The following is a 25,140-nucleotide window of genomic DNA, read 5'->3' on the forward strand; positions in this document are numbered from 1 at the left end:
TGAAGTAGAGTTGTATAGTTTTTCATAAGATGTTTGGGAATTTTTTTTCCTGAAATAATTTATTCCACATCTACATCAGTGAAAGCTATCTACCTATCCTTAGTCCATCTTAAAGAAAAAAAAAAAAAACTCACCTCTTGCCCTTATTTTGAATTTTCCACTCTTTCATTAATTTATTTGTTTTAAACTCTGTTGGAAATTGACCTTCATATGCTTTTAAAATAAGACAAATCTGACTGGGTGTAGTGGCTCACACCTGTAATCCCAACACTTTGGGAGGCCGAGGCGGGCAGATCCCCTGAGGTCAGGTGATCGAGATCAGCCTGGCCAACATGGTGAAACCCCGTCTTTACTAAAAATAGAAAAATTACTGGTAAGAACCTGTAATCCCAGCTACTCGAGAGTCTGAGGCAGGAGAACACTTGAACCCGGGAGGTGGAGGTTGCAGTGAGCCTAGATCGTGCCACTGCACTCCAGCCTGGGCGACAGAGTGAGACTCTGTCTCAAAAAAAAATAATAAAATCTCAAGTTGTATAAAACCGATAAATTTGTGTTACTGCAGTAGTATTCTTAGGCACACAGTGATTTCATGTTATATATGCAAAGTAGTTAGGCAACTGCTTTCTTTGTTACAGACATTTCAAGCTCCACTATGTGCAGTAAAAACAAAAGTAGGCTACAGTCTGTGCCATGTTGATGTACAATTTCTGAAATCATTTTATAAGACTTTGATAATAAAACCCTTTAACTTAAAAAGAAAAGAAAATTGTGTAATGCCTGAATCATACATTTTCATTCCTATTATTATGAAATAATCTGCCTTTTATAATAGCTTTATAATTTAGCAATTAAATGTAAATCTGTATTACCTGTTACTTCAAAGAAGGAATTAAAGTAAGAAGCAAAGCATTTAACTCATTTCAAGTGAATCCTTAAACATCCTACGTGTACTATTTAGTCTTTCCTCTGATTCCTAACACAATATGTAGACTGTTAACACCACTCTTAAAATGGTTTCTTGGATTCTTGTATTCAAACCAGAAGTGAATTATGTGTATTCTTTATTTATTTATGTATTTATTTTAAGAACTTGAAGGCCAGGCTCATGCCTGTAATCCCAGCACTTTGGGAGGCCGAGGCGGGTGAATCATCTTAGGTCAGGAGTTAGAGACCAGCCTGACCAACATGGTGAAACCCCGTCTCTATTAAAAATACAAAAATTAGCTGAGTGTGGTGGTGGGCACCTGTAATCCCAGCTACTCAGAAGACTGAGGCGGGAGAATTGCTTGAACTCGGGAGGCGGAGGTTGAAGTGAGCCAAAATGGTGCCATTGCACTCCAGCCTGGGTGACAGAGCGAGACTCCCTCTCAAAAAAAAGAAAAAAAAGAATTCAGGCTAGGCACAGTAGCTCTCGCCTATAATCCCAGCACTTTGGGAAGCCAAGGTGGGTGGATCGCTTTGAGCTCAGAACTTCAAGACCAGGCTGGGAAACATGGCAAAACCCCATCTCTACAAAAATTAGCTGGGCGTGGTTTTTTGTTTTTTTGGTTTCCCAGTGCCTGTAAAAGTAATGATTATACTGTATTCTGTTAAATGTGTAATAGCATTATGTCTAAGAAAAAAAAATCCTGTATTGCTAAAAAACACTAATGATCATCTGAGCCTTCAGCAAGTCCTAATCTTTTTGCTAGTGGAAGGTCTTGCCTTGATGTTGATACTTGCTAACTGATCAGGGTGGTGGTTGCTGAAGGTTGGGATAGCTGTGGCAGTTCCTTAAAATAAGACAACAATGAAGTTTGCTACATCAATTGACTCTTCTTTTCACAAAAACATTTCTCTGTAGCATGCAATGGTGTTTGAGAACATATTGCCCGTCGTAGAACCTCTTTCAGAATTGGAGTGGGGTCGGGCATGGTGGCTCATGGATAGGAAGGATAAGGTGGGAGGCTTGCATGAGGCCAGGAGTTTGAGACCAGCCTTGGCAACATACAAAGACCCTGTCTCTGCAAAAAAAAAAAAAAAAAATTTAATCAGCCAGGATTAAAAATGTACATGCCTATAGTCCCAGCTACTTGGGAGGCTGAAGCGGCAGGATCGCTTGAGCCCAGGAGAGGAGGTCAAGGCTGCAGTGAGCTATGATTACTCCACTGCACTCCAGTCTGGGCAACAGAGCAAAACTCTGTCTCAAAAAATTAAAAAAAAAAAAAAAAGTAAAATTGAACTGAATCCTCTCAAACTCTGCTGCTGCTTTATCAACCAAGTTTATATATTCTAAATGCTTTGTTGTCAACAATGTTCACAGTACCTTCACCAGAAGTAGATTTTATCTCAAGAAACTACTTTCTTTGCTCATCCATAAGATGCAGTTCCTCGTCCACTCAAGACTTAGTATGAGATTGAAGCAATTCACTCACATCTTCAGGCTTCATTTCTGATTCTTTTTATTTCCGCCACATCTGCAGTTCCTTCCTCCACTGAAGTTCTAAACCCCTCAAACTCATTCATGAGAGTTGGAACCAGTGTTTTCAAACTTCTGTTAATGTTGCTATTTTGACCTCCTCTCTTAAATCACAAATATCTAGTATTCAGAATGGTGAATTCTTTCCAGAAGTTTCTTCTTTAATTCACCCATATCCATCAGAAGAATCACTATCTGTAGCAGCTAGAGCCTTATGAAATGCATTTCCTAAATAATAATAATTGAAAGTTGAAATGACTCCTTGATCCATGGGCTGCAGAATGGATGTTATGTTAACCGTCGTGAAAACCACATTAATCCCCTTGCATGTTTCCATCAGAGCTCTTGGGTAACTAGGTTCATTGTCAGTGGGCACTCGTATTTTGAGAGGAATCTTTCTTTCTGAGTAGTAGTTCTCAACAGTGGATTTAAAATATTCAGTAAACCATGCTGTAAACAGATGTGCTATCATCCAGGCTTTGTTGTTCCGTTTTTGGAGCATAAGCAAAGTAGATTTAACATCAGGATTTTCACAATAGTAAATGAGCATTGGCTTCAGCTTGAATTACCAGCTGCATTAGCCCCAAACAAGAGTGTCATCCTATTTGAAGCTTTGGAGCCAGGCATTGACTTTCCCTCTCTAGCTATGAAAGTCCTAGGTGGCATCTGATTCCCATACAAGGCTATTTCGTCTACATTGAAAATCTATCATTGAATTCAGCCACCTTCTTCAGTTATCTTAGCTAGATCTTCTGAATAACTTGCTGCAGCTTCTCCATCAGCACCTGCTGCTTCACCTTGCACTTATATGTTATGGAGATGGCTTCTTTCCATAAACCTCATGAACCAAACTGCCAGCTTCCAAGTTTCCTTCTGCAGCTTCCTTATCTCTCTCAACCTTCATAGGATTGAAGAGAGTTAGGGCCTTGCTCTGGAATAGGCTTTGGCTTAAGGGAATGTTGTGGCTGTTTGATCTTCTCTTCAGACCACTAAAACCTTCTCCCTATTAGCAGCAAGGCTGTTTTGCTTTCTTATCATTTGTATGTTGACTGGAGTAGCACTTATAATTTCTTTCAACAACTTATTTCTTTGCCTTCTCAACTCGGGTAAATGTTTACCACAAGAGGTCTAGTTTTCGGCCTGTCTCAGCTTTTCGACATGCCTTCCTCACTAACCTTAATCATTTCTAGCTTTTGATTTAAAGTGATAAGCATGCAAGTCTTCCTTTCCCTTGCACTGTTAGAAGCCATTGTAGGGTTATTACTTGACCTGATTTCAATATTGTTGTGTCTCGAGGAATAGGCAGGCCCAGGGAAAGGAAGAGAGATGGGATAACGGCCGGTCAGTGAAACAGAACACACAACCTTTATCGATTTCATCATCTCTTATGAGCGAGGTTCCTGGCTCCCCCAAAACAATTATAAAGGATGAGCCAGGAGGATTGCTTGAGCCCAGGAGTTCAAGACCAGCCTGGGCAACATAATGAGGCCCCTGTCTCTACAAAAAATAAAAAAATTAGCTGGGCATGGTGGCATGTGCCTGTAGTCCTAGCTATGCGAGAGGCTGATGTGGGAGTATCACCTAACCCTAGGAGTTTGAGGCTGCAGTGAGCCATGATAGGGCCACTGCGTTCCAATCTGGGCAACAGATCACCGTAACACTAAGAATTTTTTGTTTAACTGATGTGTTGTTCCAAATACCTTTACATTTAATTATTAAGTTTGACAAAATTAATTTATTAATTAATCAGGTTGGTGGTAAAGTAACATGAGGGAACTACCTGGGTAGATGGAAACATTCTGTATGTTTTGATTGTTACATATGTGAATACTTTTGTCAAAAGTCATTGATGTACAACTAAAATTTGTCAATTTATTCTTCAGTGAAGTTTTTTTTTTAATATCCTCACTTCCAAAAAGCAGTTGTAGGCACAGAGATTTAAAAATAAATGGTCTAGTCTGAATGAAACTTTTAATTGGGATACTGTTGAAAGACAAGCATGTGTTTCATTATCACTTAATTGACTAAAAAGTAGATTAAACCAGTCACAGGAGTTTTCTAATTTGATAACTAAACAAATTTTATTGGCAATTAGACTGAAAATATAATTGTCTAGAAAAGAGTTTTAAGATTTAGTTTTTTCTTACATTATATTAATAAATTTATTAATTTTGAGATTAATGAACTTTTGTTGTAGACTTAGCTGAACCAGTAAAGTAGCATTTGTCAACCACGATAGAAATGCTTATTTTCTGTATATGAAAGATGAAAATTAAGCATTACAAATTACCATTATAAACAGACCTGTCGACTTACAAATGGTAAAGCTTTCTTGGCCTTTTACTATATACATCATGATGGTCTTTTGAGTGCTTTAACTCAAGTACAGAGCCTGCTAAAACAAATATTTTTCTAGAGGCAGTAATTAAGTACAACATAGCTGGAAATGTTAAGCTTGGTTTCAGACTACCTTTTTAGAAGCTGAGGAGACATACCAAGTCTTTGCTGAATAAGTCTTAGTTTGCATATCCTTGAGTAATTCTACATGTGGTGTTATACTGTGAGAAAATCCAAAATAGAGTCTCTATAAATGTCAAGATTACCTTTAATAAAATATGTGATTAAGTGACACATTCAGTATATTATATTTTAATACTTGTAGAGAACTAATTTTGTATAACCTTACACAGAACTGAATATCATTTTCAGCTTTATTACTGAACTCATAATCAAATTGTACCATTTTTCTCCTGATTGTGTAGGTTCTCACCCTTTAGTTTACCCTTTGAATTATGATTTATCATCTATTTTAGTATATGTAGAAATATTCATTAATTGACTATATCGTGATTATATGTATGAAGTAAAACTAGTTGTGACAGTGTTGCAATTTGTAGTTTTTTCTTGGAAGTATTTCACAGTGTTTAATACTTGTTTGAAATGGTTTATATGAATTAAATCTGTACAACCATGGGGTAAAATGTAAACAACTGCACTATTAGGAAGATATTAAAGTAGAGGCTATATTTACAGTGTCGTCTTTCAAATCTAGCTATGCTGTAAACTGATGTTTGCTGTATGCTCCTCCTGATTTGAAATAGATGAAAGAAAATGAACCTATTATCACCATGGTTCACACAATGATTGAGAACTCGGCGCTAAGACCCCAACTGTACCAGCAAGTAAGGTCTTGGACAGTGAATGATACTGCTTTATCATCTGCAAAATCCCTCAGTGACAGTTTTGATTTATTCTCAGATTTACTCATGACATCAGTGTTTTCCTTATTTTATTTTTTGTTTATGTTTATTTGGAAAACCACAATTCATCCATGCTTTTCAAGATGCTGCAGTATTCTTAGCATGGCTTCGCTGAACATTTTGCTGTTGAATATTAAATGTGCCATTTTCCTAAAGTTTTTGTGCAGAGTATTTGATTGATATGTACTTGGAGGTCTGCAGTACATTTGCAAATTTACTAGATTTTCATATGGTTTTATTAACTTTAAAAGCATTATACCTATTTTTTAGGGAAAAGGCTTTGTAAAAATATTTACTTTCAGGGGTAGCCCTCCACAACTTCCCCCAACCTAGTGTTTTAAGAATACATTATATTTGTATGGGCGTTATTTAAATCTAGTTTCTGTACTATGGTATGGTAAAACTTAAAGATAGCCACTTTTTAACATACTGGGGGTATTTTGTCGCTGTATTCTTACCATTCTCAAGCAGTCGTCAAGACTATCATAAGTTACCCTATTGTTTTTCCTTATTCAAAATGTGTGTCATGGAGTTGGCTGGCTTTAACTTAGGAACCTTAGTAATCTGCAGATCTGCAAAAGAAGTCATATGTTTCTATCAAATTTTTGTGTATCTCATGGTCTAAATGTTTCTAGCTATGTGTTTCTCAACATCAGCTTCTTCCACTTCAACACCCTCAAATTACTCTGGCGTGTAACCTTTACAATCTTTAAAAATCATGCAGAAGAAGAAAATTAACTAACATGAAAAATGAATATATATTTTGATTTAAATATATAAGGCACCTAGTAAAAAGAACGACTTTGAGCTCACACTGGCTTTTAAGGCCTCTATTTGGTTCAGTTGCCATGGGATCTGCATCACAGGGCCATGTAACTGAGGAATGGATACAATTGATCAGAGGGTGACTTATATTTCAGCACAGTTTTCAAAATATTTAAAGTATATTATTAGATGACTGAAAATAGTCTCAAATTTGCAATAAAGAGATTAACAAACTATTAAATATTTAAAGTTAAACAGCTTTACTTATCAAAAGAAAATGGAATCTTTCAATTCTTAAAGTCACCAGATTATAGACCTTGGTACTCTATTCCAAAGTACCACACCGAGAGTATTTGGAATAAGTATTATTCCAAAACTGATACCTTCTGCAGTGTCTGAAGCTGTCAGTAAAATATATCATCTATATGATGCTAAATTGACATGAGATCAAAGGGATTTTGTTATAATAAGTTATGTTTTTATCACATTTTGCATATTTTAGATGAGAATGGTAGCCTGGATTTCAAATCTGTTTGGTTTGGTTGGTTTTTTTTTTGTAATGCTCAACATTCATGGTTCATGATGCGGAAGTCTGATAGTTTAAATTATTTGGTTGCATTAAAAGTTCTAATTGGGGTTTTCCCAAAATGTGGAGATCTGAAATGGGAAGGGCTGAGGGGGGGAAAAAAAGTGAAGATGTCTGAGACTGGCACATTATAGCATCACTGACCTTGAATACCGAAAGAGCAACAGATTTGTATAAATATTTCTTAAATTAATATGTGAAAGAAAACTAAAATTGTATAGAACAGAAAGATCTGAATGTCTAATGTCAGCAGCCTTGCCTGGGCATGGCTGAGTCACCAGTTACCAGGAAATCAGTGTTAACTCTCAGTGCTGTTAAGGCTAGGGAGTCTTCAGACTGTCTTATTTTTATTCAGCCACTAGTAAAGGACTTAATTATTAAGCAGGACATCCTTAATAGATTAAAGTGACAGCCTGACACATTTTTTAAACTGTGTTTATAAATTTGCACAAACTGAAATTATATTTTATTTTTCTCCAGGTTTCCCTCATCATGTTATTATCCAGGGAAAATGTACTGCTACAATTTTCTTTTCTGAAGTTGAATGACAGTGTTGTATTAATAAGTTATTGCTATTTAGCTAGAAATACAATGGCAAAATGTTTTATAACCTATTTTATTCTGAATCATAGCCACTCAGTTTTTGGAAATGTTTGCATTTTTCTTCCTTGGAGAACACTCAAGAAATTACCTAGGCAGTAATTTTCTTAAAATTGGTCAAATAAAAAAGACTTAAAACTGAATCCAGGGCTGTCGAGGTGGCTTATGCCTGTAATCCCAACAATTTATGAGGCCAAAGCTGAAGGATCGCTTGAGCCCAGGAGTTTGAGACTAGCCTGGGCAACAAAGCAAGACCCTGTCTCTGCAAAATATAAAAAAATTAGCCAGGCATGGTGGCACACACCTATAGTCCTAGCTACTCAGGAGGCTGAGACAGGAGTCCGAAGCTGCAATGAACTGTGATTACGATTACACCACTGTGCTCTAGCCTGGTGGGTGACAGAATGAGATACTATCTCTTTTTTTTTTTTTTTTAAGCATTCTGTATTCTACACCACCTTTCACAGTTACATTTTAGGACCATAGTTTTTATAACATGATTAATACCAGTGAAATTAATCACCTGATAAGTAATTTGTCCTAAAAGATGCAATATCAACAAATGCCTATGGTTCTATGAGCATTTTTTGCCATCTGTGGATATAATGTCTAATTTCATCAAATTTTAAAATATTTCCCCAAAACTCCTTTTTCGAGTTTATGTATTATGTTCATATACTCTAAAATATATATAGTCCACATACCTAAGGGATATTGAAGTTGAATTTTAATTAACATATGTAACTTTGTTTTAATGCCAAGACAGCTTTATAAAAAAAAAAAAACTATCAGATACTTTAAATGGTTCCGACATCCTAAATAAAATATAACACATGTCCTTATGTAGTTAATAAAATCTATATAACACACTCCTCAACCTGAAGTTGGAGCACTGCACAAGTTTATGTAATTACTACATAGCCCATTTTTTCATTTGCTTTTCTAGTGTTGCTAAGGTACTTTGAATGAAGTATTCAAACCAAACCTTTTTTTTTTTTTTTTTTGGCTAAAGGTGTATTTGAAAAAAATGATAAACAGTGTTACCATGAACTTAAATATGCAAAACTTGAATTAACCAGAATGCTCATGAAATTTACTTTTCTTTTTTTTTGGTAGGGCCGGGGGTTGGGTTGAGGGGTCAGAATTTTCATGTTGAGGACAAAATAGCAACCTTTTCAATTCTATGAAGGCGTTTTTTGTTTGTTTAAGGAAAAATTTTGTTTTCTTATGCTTTTATTCTGTCGTAAAAGCAATGTGTGGGGAGAGGTTTAAGGATTTGGTTAGTTGATGTCTAATGAATATCTTTATTGAATAACTTGATAAAAGATTTCAAGAAAAATTTCGGTGGTACTAAAAGTAGAAATACCACAAAAATCTGACTGATATGTATAATATATTTATATGGCTATAAAGGATATATCGCTCCAAAGTTGTAACTACAGTAGACATTTTTCTCTATTATGATATGCTAACTGATGTAAAAATAAATCTGCAAAAAGATTCCCCAAATAAAAATAGTATATCAATATCCTAAAGATTTACTATAAATTACTAAGTTTTCACTTTAATATACTAATGTTTTTTTCTGTTGACTCTGAGATATAGGGTACATTTGATATTTTAATCTAGATGAAACATTGTCTGCTAGTTATATTCAGATTCTGTAATCTAGTAAAGCTGTTTTGCATTTAACTTTAAATATTAAGCAAACTACGGCCGGGCGTGGTGGCTCACGCCTATAATCCCAGCACTTTGGGAGGCCAAGATGGGAGGATCACTTGAGGTCAGGAGTTCGAGACCAGCCTGGCCAACATGGTGAAACCCCGTCTCTATTAAAAATACAAAAATCAGCCAGGCATGATGGTGCACATATAATCCCAGCTACTCTGGAGGCTGAGGCAGAAGAATCACTTGAACCCTGGAGGCAGAGGTTGCAATGAGCCAAGATCGCACCACTGCACTCCAGGCTGGGCAATAGCAAGACTCCATCTCAATAAATAAATAAATAAATAAATATTAAGCAAACTATACTTGAACATCTTAGTAGCTTATGACTTTTCATCTTTAATTTGTTATAAATATGAAAATGGAATTTTGGCATTGTCTTACATTTTTTTATCATAGATCTACCTATTTAAAACTTACTTCATATTACTTTTTTTCCAGATAGGAATATAAATTATTTTCTTGGATCTAGGTGCTTTAATTTACAATGACAGTTGACACTTCTCAGGACACACCTGAGGATACTTATTTTGAATAGTGTAAGAGTATTCTAACTTTTGTCATTAAATTCATTTTTCATGTAATATTCATTCCTATGAAAGTTTTGTGGTTTAACAATCACTGCATACCCTTAAATAGTCACAGATTCATTTGCATGAGGTATGTGAAAGTAATGTCTTGAAATGAAATATAAATCCAGGATTTATTGTATGTTTGGAATGCTTATATTTTTAACCTTCTCCTGATTCCCACATTTCTAGATCAATTCAAAGTTATCTCCTGTTTAAATGATGCTTCCTTTTAAAGCTGTAACTGTCAAGCAGTTTCTTTCATAGAGAAAACATATAGAATTGTCATTTATACATTCTTATGTATTATGCATATATGAAATTTAATTTTTTAAACTGGAATATAATTGGGACACATTACTTCTAACCCCACCTTGAAAAAATTGTGCCATTTAGTAAACATGCAATGAGCCCCATTTAAATTTTTTCTACTGTTTTTGTTATTTTCTCACAGTCAATATAAAAATCAAAAGACAAGAAAAATAGTGAAGTATTGCCTGCAGAGGCTATGATGTTATCTGTGGTATAACTGACTGGGATGGCTATTGAAATCTTGCTAAGCACAATCAGAAGTAACCAAAATATCTTTTAACCAAAATATACTGGGCAGAAGCTGAAGAAAGGATATTTAAGTACACTGAATAATTCCTTACAATATAGTAACATAAATGGAGTCAACTAACACACATAAACCTTTTATGAAATTTGACTATCCATAGTTTATAACATAGGCTTTCAGTTTTATAAGATTTCGAATGATTTTCCTCTTTTCAATTAAACCCATCCTTTTCCTTCATTATCTTTTAGTTCTTAAGACAGAAGAGCAAGATAAGTCTATATTGTGTATGTGTGTTTATATATTATATATATGTATACAATATGTTATAGGTTTTGTTAAGATGTGTTGACATTTGAGTGTACACATATACAGTGTGTGTTTATGTGTATACCGTGAAGGATGGTTTTGACTGTTGAACTATGCTTAATTTAAGTATTTGATTTGATACAGTTGCTACGATTGTATTTGTCAATTTTTTTATTAAAATAATGTGTGTCTTTAAAAGAAATAATGTAAGATACTGTATTAATTTTGTTTGACCAGCATATTATTATGTTTAACAAGCTTGTTACATACATCGTTTGTATGTATCTTGCATATTATATCACCGTTAAGTATTTCTACTTTGTTGATCAGTGTTTGAATTAAACTTCTAAAAGTATAAGACTCATTAAAATCCATTTTTGTTATGTTATATATATTTAATATAAATCCAAAGAATTAATAGGCTAAATATATTTTTAAATAAGATTTTTTAAGTTGCTATATGATTTTTTTCTTATAGCTGTCACAAGATGAAGGTAGAGGCACATTATACAAATACAGACCTGAAGAAGTAGATATTGATGTAAGTATTAGTATGATATATGTGGTCAGTACTCTGTCGTATTCTCCGCCAAAAACACTGGAAATAAGCATGACCAAAAAACTTCTTTCTCCCAAGTCCTCCAAAGTGACATCAGGTAAATTCATATTTTATGTGTGTGTTCTAAATTATTATTCCCTGCCCTCTACATCCCACTGCTCCCTATTGTTAGCAGTCCAACGTTATTAAGCATCACTTAAATGAAAGTAAAAACTGTTTCTGATTTTTAGAAGTTACAGATTGGCTGGACACGGTGGCCCACACCTGTAATCCCAGCACTTTGGGAAGCCGAGGCGGGCGGATCAGTTGAGGCCAGGAGTTTGAGACCAGCCTGGGCAACATAGCAAGACCCTGTCTCTACTAAAAATACAAAAATTAGCTGGGCATGGTGGTACACGCTTGTAATCCCAGCTACTCGGGAGTCTGAGGCCTGAGAATCTCTTGAACCCAGGAGGGAGAGGTGCAGTGAGCCAAGATCATGCCACTGTACTCTAGCCTGGGTTATGGAGTGAGACCCTGCCTCAAAAAAAAAAAGTTATGGAAGACTAGAGACTGGAGACGAAGAATTGCTATGTTTTTCAGATAAAGTTCGGCCTTTAGAAATTTTATCACTACTCCTTTTTAAATTTAGTTTCTTTTAAATCATATTTTAGATTGCTGATTTGCCGTACATTCTTCCCTCATTATACCCCCTTTTCTTTTCTTTTTTTTTTCTTTTTTTTTTTTTTTTGAGTCAGGGTCTCTCTCTGTCACCCAGGTTGAAGTGCAGTGTCATGATCTCAGCTCACTGCAACCTCCACCTCCTGGGTTCAAGTGATTCTTATGCCTCAGACACCCAAATAGCTGGGATCATGGGAGCATGCCACCATGCCCAGCTAACTTTTTGTATTTTTTTTTTTTTTTAGTAGACAGGGTTTTGCCATGTTAGCCAGGCTGGTCTCGACCTCCTGACCTCAGGTCATCCACCCACCTTGGCCTCCCAAAGTGCAGAGATTACGGGGGTGAGCCACCGAGCCCAGCCCCCTACTTTTTCTTTTTAACACCTTTCATTTTGTGTAGGCTGAGTCTTGTTGTCTGACAAAGATAAGGTAGTTATTTTAATAGATAAATGGCAAAGAAGGTAAAGTCTCAAATTTCTTGCTTATGTGTCATTATGCCATAAAGTTGGGGACATATTTCCAATTTGTCCAGTGTTTTCATTTTGAAACATTAAAACTGGTTTATTGTACTATTGAAATTTTATTAGAATACTTTCTTGTACTTTCATAATTAAGAAATTAGGGTAATATTAAGAATTTAAACACTAAAACCCTGATGAAAGTTATTTTTCTCCATTAATAATATTTTTATTTGTATTTCAATTAGAAGTGATCTATTGTTTATATTATTTTCTAAGAATCTAAGAGTGTGTTTTTTAAATATATAACAATAGAATCCAGTAAGCATTTTAATTAAGGACTGCATATATCACTTAACCTATTTAGCAGATTGTAGAGGCAAAATGCTTGCATGCCTATTTTTTAAGGATTCTATTTTTATAAGCTATATTTTAACTTTTATTGATTGAAATAAAGATTTTTGGTCATATAATGACTGCCTACCTCCAATTACAGAAAAAATAAAAAATTGCTAACAAGACATCTTCTCTTATAACCTAGGCCAAGTTAAGCCGATTATGTGAACAAGACAAAGTGGTGCATGCTCTGGAAGAGAAACTTCAGCAACTCCACAAGGAGAAAGTAGGACAATTATGTTTATTGTCTACAATTGATGTTACTTAATATGATTATTATCAGGACACTGATAAGTAAAAAGAATTAATACAATGATGCAGAACATTAAGTGTAATTCTTTTTATCATAATAGTACACGCTTGAGCAAGCTTTGCTATCAGCCAGCCAAGAGATAGAAATGCATGCAGATAACCCAGCAGCCATTCAGACAGTGGTGTTACAAAGGGATGATTTACAAAATGGACTGCTTAGTACGTGTCGAGAACTTTCTCGAGCCACTGCCGTAAGTAGATTTTTTTTTCCCCTAATAAAAGTAGCTTAAATATGTAGTTCTATTTTCTTCTCTTTTTTTAATACTGGGCTCTCTTTAGGATTCTTCTTTATTATTATAGCAGAAAACATTAATTTGTTATTAGTGTGCTTCTGTTTAGGAACATAAAATTAAAAGATTATTTAATTAGTGGGCATTCTGTTATTTACTTATTTACTTAAGAGACAAGGTCTCACTCTGTCACCCAGGCTGGAGTACAGTATTTTGACTATAACTCACTTGTAGCCTGAATCTCTTGGACTCAAGTGAGTGCTTCAGCCTCCCAAGTAGCTGGGACTACAGGCTGGCACTACTACACCTGGCTAGATTTTTTTTTTTTTTTTTTTTTTTTTTTTTCATAGAAATGGGGCCTCACTATGTTGCCCAGACTGGTCTCAAACTCCTGGTCTCAAGTGATTCTTCTGGCTTGGCCTGCCAAAGTGCTGCGATTACAGGTGTAAGCCACCACACCCAGCCAAACATTTTGTCCTTTGTGAAATGAGTGTTTTACAGGGGAGATAAGTACTCCTGTTTATTGCATTAAGAAAATAAGTAGTCTGGATTCGGTGGCTCACTCCTGTAATCCTAGCACTTTTGGAGGCCAAGGTGGGTGAATCACCTGAAGTCAGGAGTTCAAGACCAGCCTGACCAACATGGTGAAACCCCATCTCTACTAAAAATACAAAATTAGCCAGGTGTGGTGGCATGCACCTGTAATGAGGCAGGAGAATCATCTGAGCCTGGGAGGCAGAGGTTGCAGTGAGCTGAGATCGCGCCATTATGCTCCAGCCTGGGCAACAAGACTGAAACTCTGTCTCAATCAATCAATCAATAGAAATATAAATAGCAAGGCTGGGTGCAGTGGCTCACACCTGTAATCCCAAGATTTTGGGAGGCCGAGGCAGGTGGGTCACTTGAGGTCAGGAGTTTGAGACTTGCCTGGCCAACATGGTGAAACCTCGTCTCTACCAAAATATAAAAATTAGCTGGGCGTGGTGGCAGGTGCCTGTAACCCTAGCTACTTGGGAGGCTGAGGCACGAGAATTGCTTGAACCTAGGAGGCAGAGGTTGCAGTGAGCCAAGATCATGCCACTGCACTCCAGCCTGGGCAACAGAGTGAGACTCTGTTTCAAAAAAAAAAAAAAAAAAAGAAAAGAAAGAAATGTACGTAACAGAACCTTGTAACTCATAGTCATATAACTATGACTGTGAGTCTCTTGGAATTACCAAATCTAAAAGTCTTAACTTGCAGCTTATAAAATGAGTGTTTTATGAGTTTAAACAGCTGGCTTTAGGTCCTATGATGTGGTCATCTCTATAAACATAGTAAGAGCACCAGTCCAAGCAGCTCTTTGAAAGAGAAATCTTAGGAAAAACTGCCATGTTATATAAAACTGCTCCCAAACCCTTGTCTGTACCTTCAATGGGCTAGGGAGCAGCTATCTTTTAAGAAGAGCCACAGACAGTATAGCTTAATTTAGAGAAGTCTTTCCAGGCTGGCAAGATCCCAGAATCTCAACTTGGCTTCTATTCTGAACCCTGAATTCCAAACGTGAGCTATTTTTAGAGGAATATACCATGATTTTAAAATCACTGAAAACTTAGTTTGAGGAATTCTTAAATACTTTATATTTCTATTTCCATTTTTAAAATACTGTTATTTCTGTTGTCTCATTTGAGTCTTAATTATATTGTCATGTTTATAGACTTTTTAAAAATTTAATATCCTTTCCATTGTGAGTATCTTGAAATAAGAAACTATGTCTCATTCACATTGGATGAATGATTGAGCTGAATGACCTACCCAAGGTTACAAAGCTAATAAATAATATACCTAAAACTCAAATCCAGATCTTCTTACCACATTTCTGAAGACTTAGATCTACATGGATTTCTGTAATATAGTCATAAAGAAAATATAAGCACCCGAAATACTGTCTACAAGGAAGTAGTACTGAGCTAATCAAGGATAGGTAGGATTTGGATACAACGAGAAGAGAAGTGAAGAGTGGTTTATTCAAATAATACAAAACACCTTAAGCCACAGCAAAGATGAGAACGTAGGAGACATGTTTGGAAAAGGAGGAAATAGAACTAACAGCCTGACTGGGATAGAGGATTCCTGTGAGAGGATAGAAAATGTGAGATTAGAAAGGGAAAATGGAGTTAAATTGTCAGTGCCAAGCTAATGAGAAGCCCAGGGTCTCTGTGACAACTTGAGTCAAATCAAAATGGTAGGCTCTACAGACATTTAGTTGGAAACTATTTAATGATTTGGTGTCTGCTCATGAAATTCCGATTTTAGAGAATCCCTTTCCTTATCAACTGGGATTAATAAATAAATCTCATCAGTAGGCTTAGAATTTGCTCCATCTCAAGGTTAACTTTAGCCCAGATGGGAAATTTGTTAAAAATATCTTAATAGAAATGAATTTTGCCAGGAGTGCTGGCTCACGCCTGTAATCTCAGTACTTTGGAAGGCTGAGGCAGGAGGATTGCTTGGGCCCAGGAGTTTGAGACCAAACTGGGCAATTTGGGGAGACCCTATCTCTACAAGAAACAAAAAAGTAGCTGGGCATGGTGGTGTACACCTGTGATCCTAGCTACTTAGGAGACTGAGGTGGGAGGATCTCTTGAGCCCAGGAGGTCAAGCCTGCGTGATTGCGCCACTGCACTCCAGCCTGGGTGATAGAGTGATACACTGTCTCTAAAACAAAATCGTTAATAATAGAAGGCCAGGCATGGTGGCTCACGCCTGTAATCCCAGCACTTTGGGAGGCCGAGACGGGCAGATCACGAGGTCAGGAGTTCAAGACCAGCCTGGCTGACACAGTGAAACCCCGCCTCTAATAAAAATACAAAAATTAGCCAGGTGTGGGGGCAGATGCCTGTAATCCCAGCTACTCAGGAGGCTGAGGCAGGAGAATTGCTTGAACCCGGGAGGCGGTGGTTGCAGTGAGCCGAGATCGTGCCATTGCGCTCCAGCCTGGGCGACAGAGCGAGACTCCGTCTCAAAAAAAAAAAAAAATTGTAATAATAAATAGAAAATAGGCCAGGCAGGTGCAGTGGCTCAAGCCTGTAATCCTAGCACTTTGGGAGGCCAAGGCAGGCAGATCACCTGCGGCCAGGAGTTCAAACCAGCCTGACCAACATGGAGAAACCCCGCCTCTACTAAAAACATAAAATTAGCCAGGCATAGTGGCGCATGCCTGTAATCCCAGCTACTCAGGAGGCTGAGACAGGAGAATCGCTTGAACCCGGGAGGCTGAGGTTGCGGTAAGCCGAGATCGCGCCATTGCACTCCGGCCTGGGCAACAAGAGTGAAACTCTGTCTCAAAAAAATAAAATAAAATAAAATAAAATAAAATAAAATAAATAGAATAAAATAATATTTGATCTTGTTTGAGTATCCCTTTTTCTGGTTTTTGTCTTATGTAATCACTTTCCTGGTTTCTTTTTCCTTGCCTTCAACAATAATCAGTGGTTATGACAAACCCTCAGAATATATTCTTCTAAGACAAGTCTTATTGCATAGAATACAAACTATGTTATTTGTGCCTTTATGTAAACTTATTTATATTTGTAGCTTAAGGCTGCAAATGTTAGCATGTGCATAACATCATACTGGGCATATGGTTGGCACTCAGTGAATGTTGATTAGATTTAAATTTGAATTACATTTTTGCTGGCAGAATCTCAAAGGATTTCACTGAATCTTTCACAGTCAATTCATAGCACTAGTTCAAATCTAAGCCCCAAGCATAAGGGGTATAACATTAGCACCTCTGTAGATCAAAGCTGTGATTCTGAAACATCTTCTCCTCACCTGGTAGGCCACAAAAGTACACAAAACTAGGATTAGCACAAGGGAAACATGTAAAGCAGTGTTCCCTATACGTTTTATTTATTTTTATTTTATTTTAGGTTTGGGGGTACATGTGTAGGTTTGTTAACTGGGTCTATTGTGTGATGCTGAGGTTTGGAGTATGAATGAGCCCATGACCCAGGTACCTAGCATAGTACTCGATTTCAACCTTTATCCTCCATTCTTTCCCCACCCTCAGTAGTCCCCACTTTCACTGTTACCATCTTTATGTCCATGGAGTACCAGCGTTTAGCTTCCACCTGTAAGTGAGAACATACGGTATTTGGTTTTCTTTTCCTGCATTAATTTACTTAGGATAATGGCCTATGGCCGCATCCATGATGCTGCAAAGGACATGATTTCATTCTTTGTTATGGTTGTGTAGTACCGTGGTATATATGTACCACATTTTCTTTATCCAGTCCACCATTGATGGTCATCTAGGTTGGTTCCATGTCTTTGCTATTGTAAATAGTTCTGTGCTGAACATGCAAGTGCGTGTGTATGTTTGGTAGAAAGATTTGCTTTCTTTTGGATATACTTTTGGATATATACCCAGTCAATGCAATTGCTGGGTCAAATGGTAGTTCTGATTTAAGTTCTTTGAGAAATCTCCAAACTGCTGTCCATAGTGGCCGAACTAATTTATATCTCCACTCACTGTGTATAAGCATTTCCTTTTCTCTGCAGTCTTGCCAGCATCTGTTTTTGTTTTTTTTTTTTTACTTTTTAATAGTAGCCATTCTGATGAATGTGAGATGGTATCTCATTGTGATTTTAATTTGTATTTCTGTGATGATTAGTGATATGGAGCGTTTTTTTATATGCTTATTGGCCACTTGTATGTCTTCCTTTAAGTGTCTGTTCATGTCTTTTGCCCATTTTTTAAAAGGGTTATTTGTTTTGTTTTTTCCTTGTTCAATTGCTTAAGCTCCTTACAGATTCTGCATATTCAACTTTTGTCGGATGGGTAGTTTGCGAGTATTTTCTCTCATTCTGTAGGCTGTTTACTCCATTGATAGTTTCTTTTGCTTTACAGAAGCTCTTTAATTAGCTCCCACTTGTCAATTTTTGTTTTTGTTGCTATTACTTTTTTCTTTTTTCCTTTTTTTTTTTTTTTCTGAGACAGAGACTCACTCTGTTGCCCAGGCTAGAGTGCAGTGGCGCGATCTTTGCTCACTGCAACCTCCACCTCCCAAGTTCAAGCAATTCTTGTGCCTCAGCCTCCCAAGTAGCTGGGATTGTAAATGCCCGCTACCAAGCCTGGCTACTTTTTGTATTTTTAGTAGAGACAGGGTTTCACCATGTTGGCCAGGCTGGTCTCGAACTCCAAGCCTCATGTGATCTGCCCACTTTGGCCTCCCATAATACTGGGATTACAGGCGTGAGTCACCATGCCTGGCTAAAGGATTCTTATAGTTTGAGGCCTGACACTTAAATCTTTAATCCATCTTGAGTTAATTTTTGTATATGGTGAAAGTAACAGGTCAGTTTCATTCTTCTGCATATGGCTAGCCAGCTATTCCAGCACCATTTATTGAATAAGAAGCCCTTTCCACATTGCTTATTTTTGTCAATTTGATCAAATATCAGATGGCCATAGGTGTGTGGCTTAACTTCTGGGTTTTATATTCTGTTCCCTTGGTCTGTGTCTGTTTTTGTACTAGTACCATGAAGTTTTAGTCTGTAGCCTTATAGTATAGTTTGAAGTCAGGTAGTGTAATGCCTCTGGCTTTGTTTTTGTTTAGGATTGCTTTATCTGTTTGGACTCTTGGTTCAATATGAATTTAAGAGTTTTTTTTTTCTAGTTCTGTGAAAAATGATGGTAGTTTGATAGAAATGACATTGAATCTGTAGATTGCTTTGGGCAGTATGACCGTTTTAACAATATTGATTCTTCTAATCCATGAACATGGAATGTTTTTCCATTGGTTTGTGTCATCTATGATTTCTTTCAACAGTGTTTTGTAGTTCTTCCTATAGACATCTTTCACCTCCTTGGTTAGATGCATTCCTAGGAGTGTGTGTGTGTGTGTGTGTGTGTGTGTGTATCGTAAATGGAATTGCATTCTTGATTTGGCTCTCAGCTTGAACATTATTGGTGTGTAGAAATGCCAGTGATTTTTGTACATTGATTTTGTGTCCTGAAACTTTCCTGAAGTCATTTATCAGTTGTAGGAGCCTTTTGATAGGGTCTTTAGGGTTTTCTAGGCATAGGTCACATTGTCCGTGAAGAGAGGTAATTTGACTTCTTTTCCTATTTGGATGCATTTTATTTCTTCCTCTTGCCTGATTGCTCTGACTAGGACTTCCAGTACTATGTTGAATAGGAGTGGTGAGAGTGGGCATCCTTGTCTTTTTCCAGTTCTCAAGGGAAATGCTGGCAGTTTTTGCCCATCTCAGTGTGATGTTGGCTGTATATTTGTCATAGATGGCCTTTACTATTTTAGGGCATATTCCTTCAATATGGATTTATTTCTTAAGGGTTTTTATCATGAAGAGATGCTAGATTTTATCAAAAGCCTTTTCCATGTCTGCTGAGATGATCATATGTTTTTTGTTTTTTATTCTGTTTATGTGGTGACTCACATTTATGATTTGCATATGTTGAACCAATCTTGCATCTTAGAAATGAAGCCTATTTTATCATGGTGAATTAACTTTTTGATATGCCGCTGAATTTGGCTTGCTGGTATCTCATTGAGGATTTTTGCATCTATGTTCATCAGGGATATCGGCCTTTGTTTTCTTTCTTCTTTGTGTCTTTACCAAGTTTTGGTATCAGGGTGATGTTGGCTTCATAGAATGAGTTAAAGAGGAGACCCTCCTCCTTATTTTTTTGGAATAGTTTCAGTAGAATTAATACCAGCTCTTTGTACGTGTGGTAGAAATCGGCTGTGAATCCATCTGATCCGTGCCTTTTTTTGTTTGGCAGGTTTTTTATTACAGATTCAATTTCAGAACTCAATATTGGTCTGTTAAGTGTTTCAGTTTCTTCCTGATTCAATCTTGGGAGATTGTATATTTCCAGGAATTTATCTATTTCATCTAGATTTTCTAGTTTGTGTGCATAGTGGTGTTCGTAATTGTCTCTAAGAATCCTGTGTATGTCTGTGGGATCCATTGTAATGTCACCTTTGTTGCTTCTCATTGTGCTTATTTGGATCTTCTTTTTTTCTTTATTATTCTTGCTAACAGTCTGTCAATGTTGTTTTTGTTTTCGAAGAACCAACTTTTGATTTCCCCAGGCTGGTGTGGTGGCTCATACTTGTAATCCTAGCACTTTGGGAGGCTGAGGTAGGCAGATTACTTGAGCCCAGGATTTTGGGACCAGCCTAAGCAATATGGTGAAACTCCATCTCTACAAAAAAAAAAAAACTAGCCGAGCACAGTGGCATGTGCCTGGAGTGCCAACTACTCGGGAGGCTGAGGCAGCAGGATGACCTGAGCCCAGAGAGGTCCCGGACAACAAAGTGAGACCCTATTTCAAAAAACAAAACAAAAGAAAATCCACAAAAAAGCCAACAGAAGTGTGGCGCAGTAGTAGTTATTTATTTAAATCTTCCCCTGTGTGCTAGCCTTTCTATTTTTATTATATCTAGAATTTTTAACAATGAAAAGCAAGCACTTTCTTTGAGATGAGAAGATAGTTTTGTTTCATAGAAAACATTAGAGAAGAAACTAAACATGGGAGTTAAAGATTACAAATAGCTAAAACATAGAATGACTACAATTGTGGTCATAAACTAGAAATTTAAAATATGGATAGCTTTATAATTGTGGCTGATAGTTGAGCCTCACTTTATACAGTTTGAGTTGGTGCCCTTTTAAACATCTTTTTAGTGTGTTTCAAGTCGAGGCTAAGTGAAAAAATAATAATAAAACGTAAACATCTTTTTAGGTTAAAAAAAGCCAGTGTAGTCATTAGATAGTGTAATGAGGCATGGCATGTGCTTAATAAGTAGTGATTTTATTTGAGAAGCAGTTACATGACAAGTATAAATTTGTAAAAAAAAATTTTTTTTTTAAAACTCCTTAAATAATTAAGCACATTCTTCAAATGTGAGCCAGGAAATCTCTACATCCTGAAGGTAAAATGAAAAAATGAATAAATCAGACATAACTTTCTTTTGATTGACCTGAAAAATCAACTGCTTCTAATACCAGTTGGCAGGACTGTTATGGTGGAGTATTAGTGACCAAAAATTAACATTCTAATTTTTTTGCCTGATCCTCGAAATATACCAGTAAAATTAATTTAAATATCATAAGGCTTTGATTTTCCAAGATATAGTGGTGGGCATTAATTTGTAATATTACTTAAATTTGGAAAGAGATGTTTGAGTTTAAATTAGGAAGTTAATGAATAATTACACTACATCTATTGCCTCTCCCTCATTTTGATATTAAAAACCTATGTCAATACTTTTCCAAAGTTGTAGGTTTTATTTTTTAATGAAAAGCAGAAAAATGAATTGACATTTCTTAAATTAAAACTTAGAAGCCCTAATTGAGAAGCAAACCAGAAGTAAAACAGTTTATTAGCTCTAAGAATAATAGTAATTATTTGCTTTTTTTTAAACTGTAGCCACCTGTAGTCTTACAATATTTACTTGATTATTAAAAAAAGAGGCAATGTGACAGCAAAATACAGAGAAAACAATTTGAGATTTGTGTCTAGTGTATTGTGTAACCATTCCCTTGAGCAGATTTTGTTGTAAATTGCCATTGATTTTAGATAAGAAAAGGAAAGTTTTCCTCATATTAAAAACTTGGAAATGAATCATTGGTTTTGATTTTTTTTTAATAGAATTTTTTTGTAGAGATGAGATCTCCCTATGTTGCCCAGGCTGGTCTTGCATTCCTGAGCTCAGGAGATTCTCCCACCTCAGCCTCCCAAACTGCTGGGATTACAGGCGTAAGCCACCATGCCCGGCCATTAATCCTTTCTTAATAAAGGACAGAGTATATATCTGCTATATAGCCATCTAGCTAAATATTAAAATCCTTAACTGATTTTTTTGGAAATCTGGAATTTCATTACATTCCTACTTCACTTTCTCCCCCACACAGTGGCCAAGTCTTGTCTCAGTACAGACTACATAGAAGTAAGCACTATTAAAATTTACTTGTTCCATACCCTAAACTTAGACAATTTATTTTAAAAAATCTTGGCCAGGCCTGCTGGCTCCTATGTGTAATCCCAGCACTTTGGGAGGCTGAGGCAGGAGAATTGCTTTAGCCTAGGAGTTCAAGACCAGCCTGGACAACATAGTGAGACCTCAAGTTTACAGAAGATTAAAAAACAATACCCCAGCATGGTGGTGTGCACCTGTACTACTCAGGAGGCCAAGGTGGGAGGATTGCTTGAGCCTGGGGAGTTGAGGCTGCAGTGAGCTGAGATCACACCACTGCACTCCAGCCCAGGTGACAGAGTGAGAAAAAAGTCTGGCCTGGCACAGAGGCTCACACCTGTAATCCCAGTTCTTTGGAAAGATTGCTTGAGCCCAGGAGTTCAAGACCAGCCTGAGCAACATGGTGAAACCCCAAATTAAAAAATTATCTGGACATGGTGGTGCAAACCTGTAGTCCTAGCTACTTGGGAGACTGAGGCAGGAGGATTGCTTGAGCCCAGGAGTTCAAGGCTGCAGTGAATTATGATCACGCCACTGCACTCTAGCCTGGGCAGCAGAGCAAAACCCTGTCTCTAGAAAACTCTGCAGCAATCCCTCCTCCTGCCCAACATGCACACTATTTTTTTTCTTTTCTTGGAATATAACATGTTCTCAGAAAAGCACACAGTTTAGGAGTTTAGCCAATATCTATATCGAGACATTGAATTTTACTAGCATACCAGAGGCTCCTCTCCCAAAAGGACCACTACCAGACTTTTTTCTTCTTTCTTTTCCTTTAACTTTTTTAAATTGTTTTAGAGACAGAGTATTGCTACATTACCCAGATGGGAGTGCAGTGGCTATTCACAGGTGCAGTCATAGCACACCACAGCCTCTAACTCTTAGCCTCAAGTGATCCTCCCCCTGCCCAGTCTCCTGAGTAGCTATAGCCTAGCACCTGACATTTAAACTATAGGTGAGTTTTGCCTATTTTTGAACTTGTTTTTTGGAGACAAAGTCTCTTACACAGGCTGGAGTACAATGGCACAATCTCAGCTCACTGCAACCTCCACCTCGCTCAAGCGATCCTCTCACCTCAGCCTCCCAAGTAGCTGGGACTACAGACATGTGCCACCATATCTAATTTCTGTATACTTTGCAGAGATGGGATTTCACCATGTTGCCCAGGCTGGTCTCAGATTCCTGGGCTCAAGCAATCCATCCATCTCGGCCTCCTAAACTGCTGGGATTACAGGCATGAGCCACTGCACTCCGTCTTGAACTTTATGTGAAGTGTAACCATATACTCTTTGCCTGGCTTCCTTTAACTTATGAGGTTCATCCATATAGTTCCAGATTGAAAGAATCCATTCAGGCGGGCAGATCACCTGAGGTCAGGAGTTCAAGACCAGCCTGACCAACATGGAGAAACCCCGTCTCTACTAAAAATACAAAAATTAGCCGGACATGGTGGCGCATGCCTGTAATCCCAACTACTCGGGAGCCTGAGGCAGGTGAATCGCTTGAACCCGGGAGGCAGAGGTTGCGATGCGCTGAGATCGCACCGTTACACTCCAGCCTGGGCAACAAGAGTGAAACTCCGTCTCAAAAAAAAGAAGGCCAGCCGCGGGTGGCTCATGGGTGTAATCCCAGCACTTTGGGAGGCTGAGGCAGGCGGATCATGAGGTCAGGAGATTAAGACCATCCTGGCTAACACGGTGAAACCACGTCTCTACTAAAAATAAAAAAAAGTTATCCAGGCGTGGTGGTGCGCACCTGTAGTACCACGTATCCCAGCTATTCGGGAGGTCGATGCAGAAGAATCACTTGAACCTGGGAGGCAGAGGTTGCAGTGAGCCGAGGTCATGCCACTGCACTCCAGCCTAGGCGACAGCACAAGGCGCCATCTCAAAAAAGAGTTCATTCATTATCTTTTTTTTTTTTTTTTTTTTGAGATGGAGTCTCGCACTGTCGCCTGAGCTGGAGTGCAGTGACACCATCTCGGCTCACTGCAACCTCCACCTCCCAGGTTCAAGCGATTCTCCTGTCTTGGCCTCCCAAGTAGCTGGGACTACAGGCACCCACCACCAAGCCCAGATAATTTTTTTGTATTTTTAGTAGAGACAGGGTTTCACTATGTTGACCAGGCTGGTCTTAAACTCCTGACCTCGTGATCCCCCTGCCTCAGCCTCCCAGAGTGCTGAGATTACAGGCGTGAGCCACCGCACCTGGCCTTCATTTATTCTCTTAACTGTATAGCCTGGCATTCTCTACTTTTTATTGAAAGCACTATTTTGTGTCAAGTACTTGAGATTTTAAGGTAATTGTATATTTGAAAAGTATTAGCCCTTTTAAATTATCTTGCTATATTAGCTTCTTGACCACAAATACGTAAGGTCATATTTAAAGATTATTAGCATGGTACTCGTATAATCTAGTAAATTCTTTAATGAAATACCTAGCCAGATGTTGGGAGGAAATGTGTTGTGCCATTTCTGCCCTTTCCTCGCTGTCCTCTGTTGTCTTGTGTTCCTACCCACCTGGTAATCATGTTTGAGGAGCTGAGGTAAAGACAGAAACAGGTAGGCCTAGCAGGATTACAGGACTTGGGCCAGTTCAGTGGCAGGACTCTCCAGGTTAGGAAAATTGAAAGTATACTGTGCCTCTTCACTTCTAAAATACTGATAAAGGAATGTCTAGCTCTCAATCTGTATTTTTAATGTTTCTTTAA

The 25,140-nt window shown here is 37.4% G+C and overlaps 1 protein-coding gene across 29 annotated transcripts in view; it reads left to right on the top strand.

The window, feature by feature from the left end:
• The window catches only part of PLEKHA5 (pleckstrin homology domain containing A5), a 245,546-nt gene that overhangs the window by 179,128 nt on the left and 41,278 nt on the right, over nt 1-25,140 (top strand). For 17 of the 29 annotated variants that reach the window (XR_004665632.3, XM_034935439.3, XM_055095450.2 and 14 more), the window contains 5 exons: nt 5,560-5,640; nt 10,771-10,806; nt 11,307-11,369; nt 13,046-13,126; nt 13,254-13,403. Coding sequence is in view for 28 of the 29 variants with exons in the window: in XM_034935439.3 (XP_034791330.1) it covers nt 5,560-5,640; nt 10,771-10,806; nt 11,307-11,369; nt 13,046-13,126; nt 13,254-13,403 (411 nt within the window). In the remaining variant the exon portion in view is untranslated. Of the gene's footprint in view, nt 1-5,510; nt 5,641-10,770; nt 10,807-11,306; nt 11,370-13,045; nt 13,127-13,253; nt 13,404-25,140 lie in introns of those variants that run through there. The other 12 variants (XM_034935438.3, XM_055095448.2, XM_034935443.3 and 9 more) reach the window with 3 other exon arrangements.

The sequence above is a fragment of the Pan paniscus genome, chromosome 10, assembly GCF_029289425.2.
Source record: "Pan paniscus chromosome 10, NHGRI_mPanPan1-v2.0_pri, whole genome shotgun sequence".
Lineage (NCBI taxonomy): Eukaryota > Metazoa > Chordata > Mammalia > Primates > Hominidae > Pan > Pan paniscus.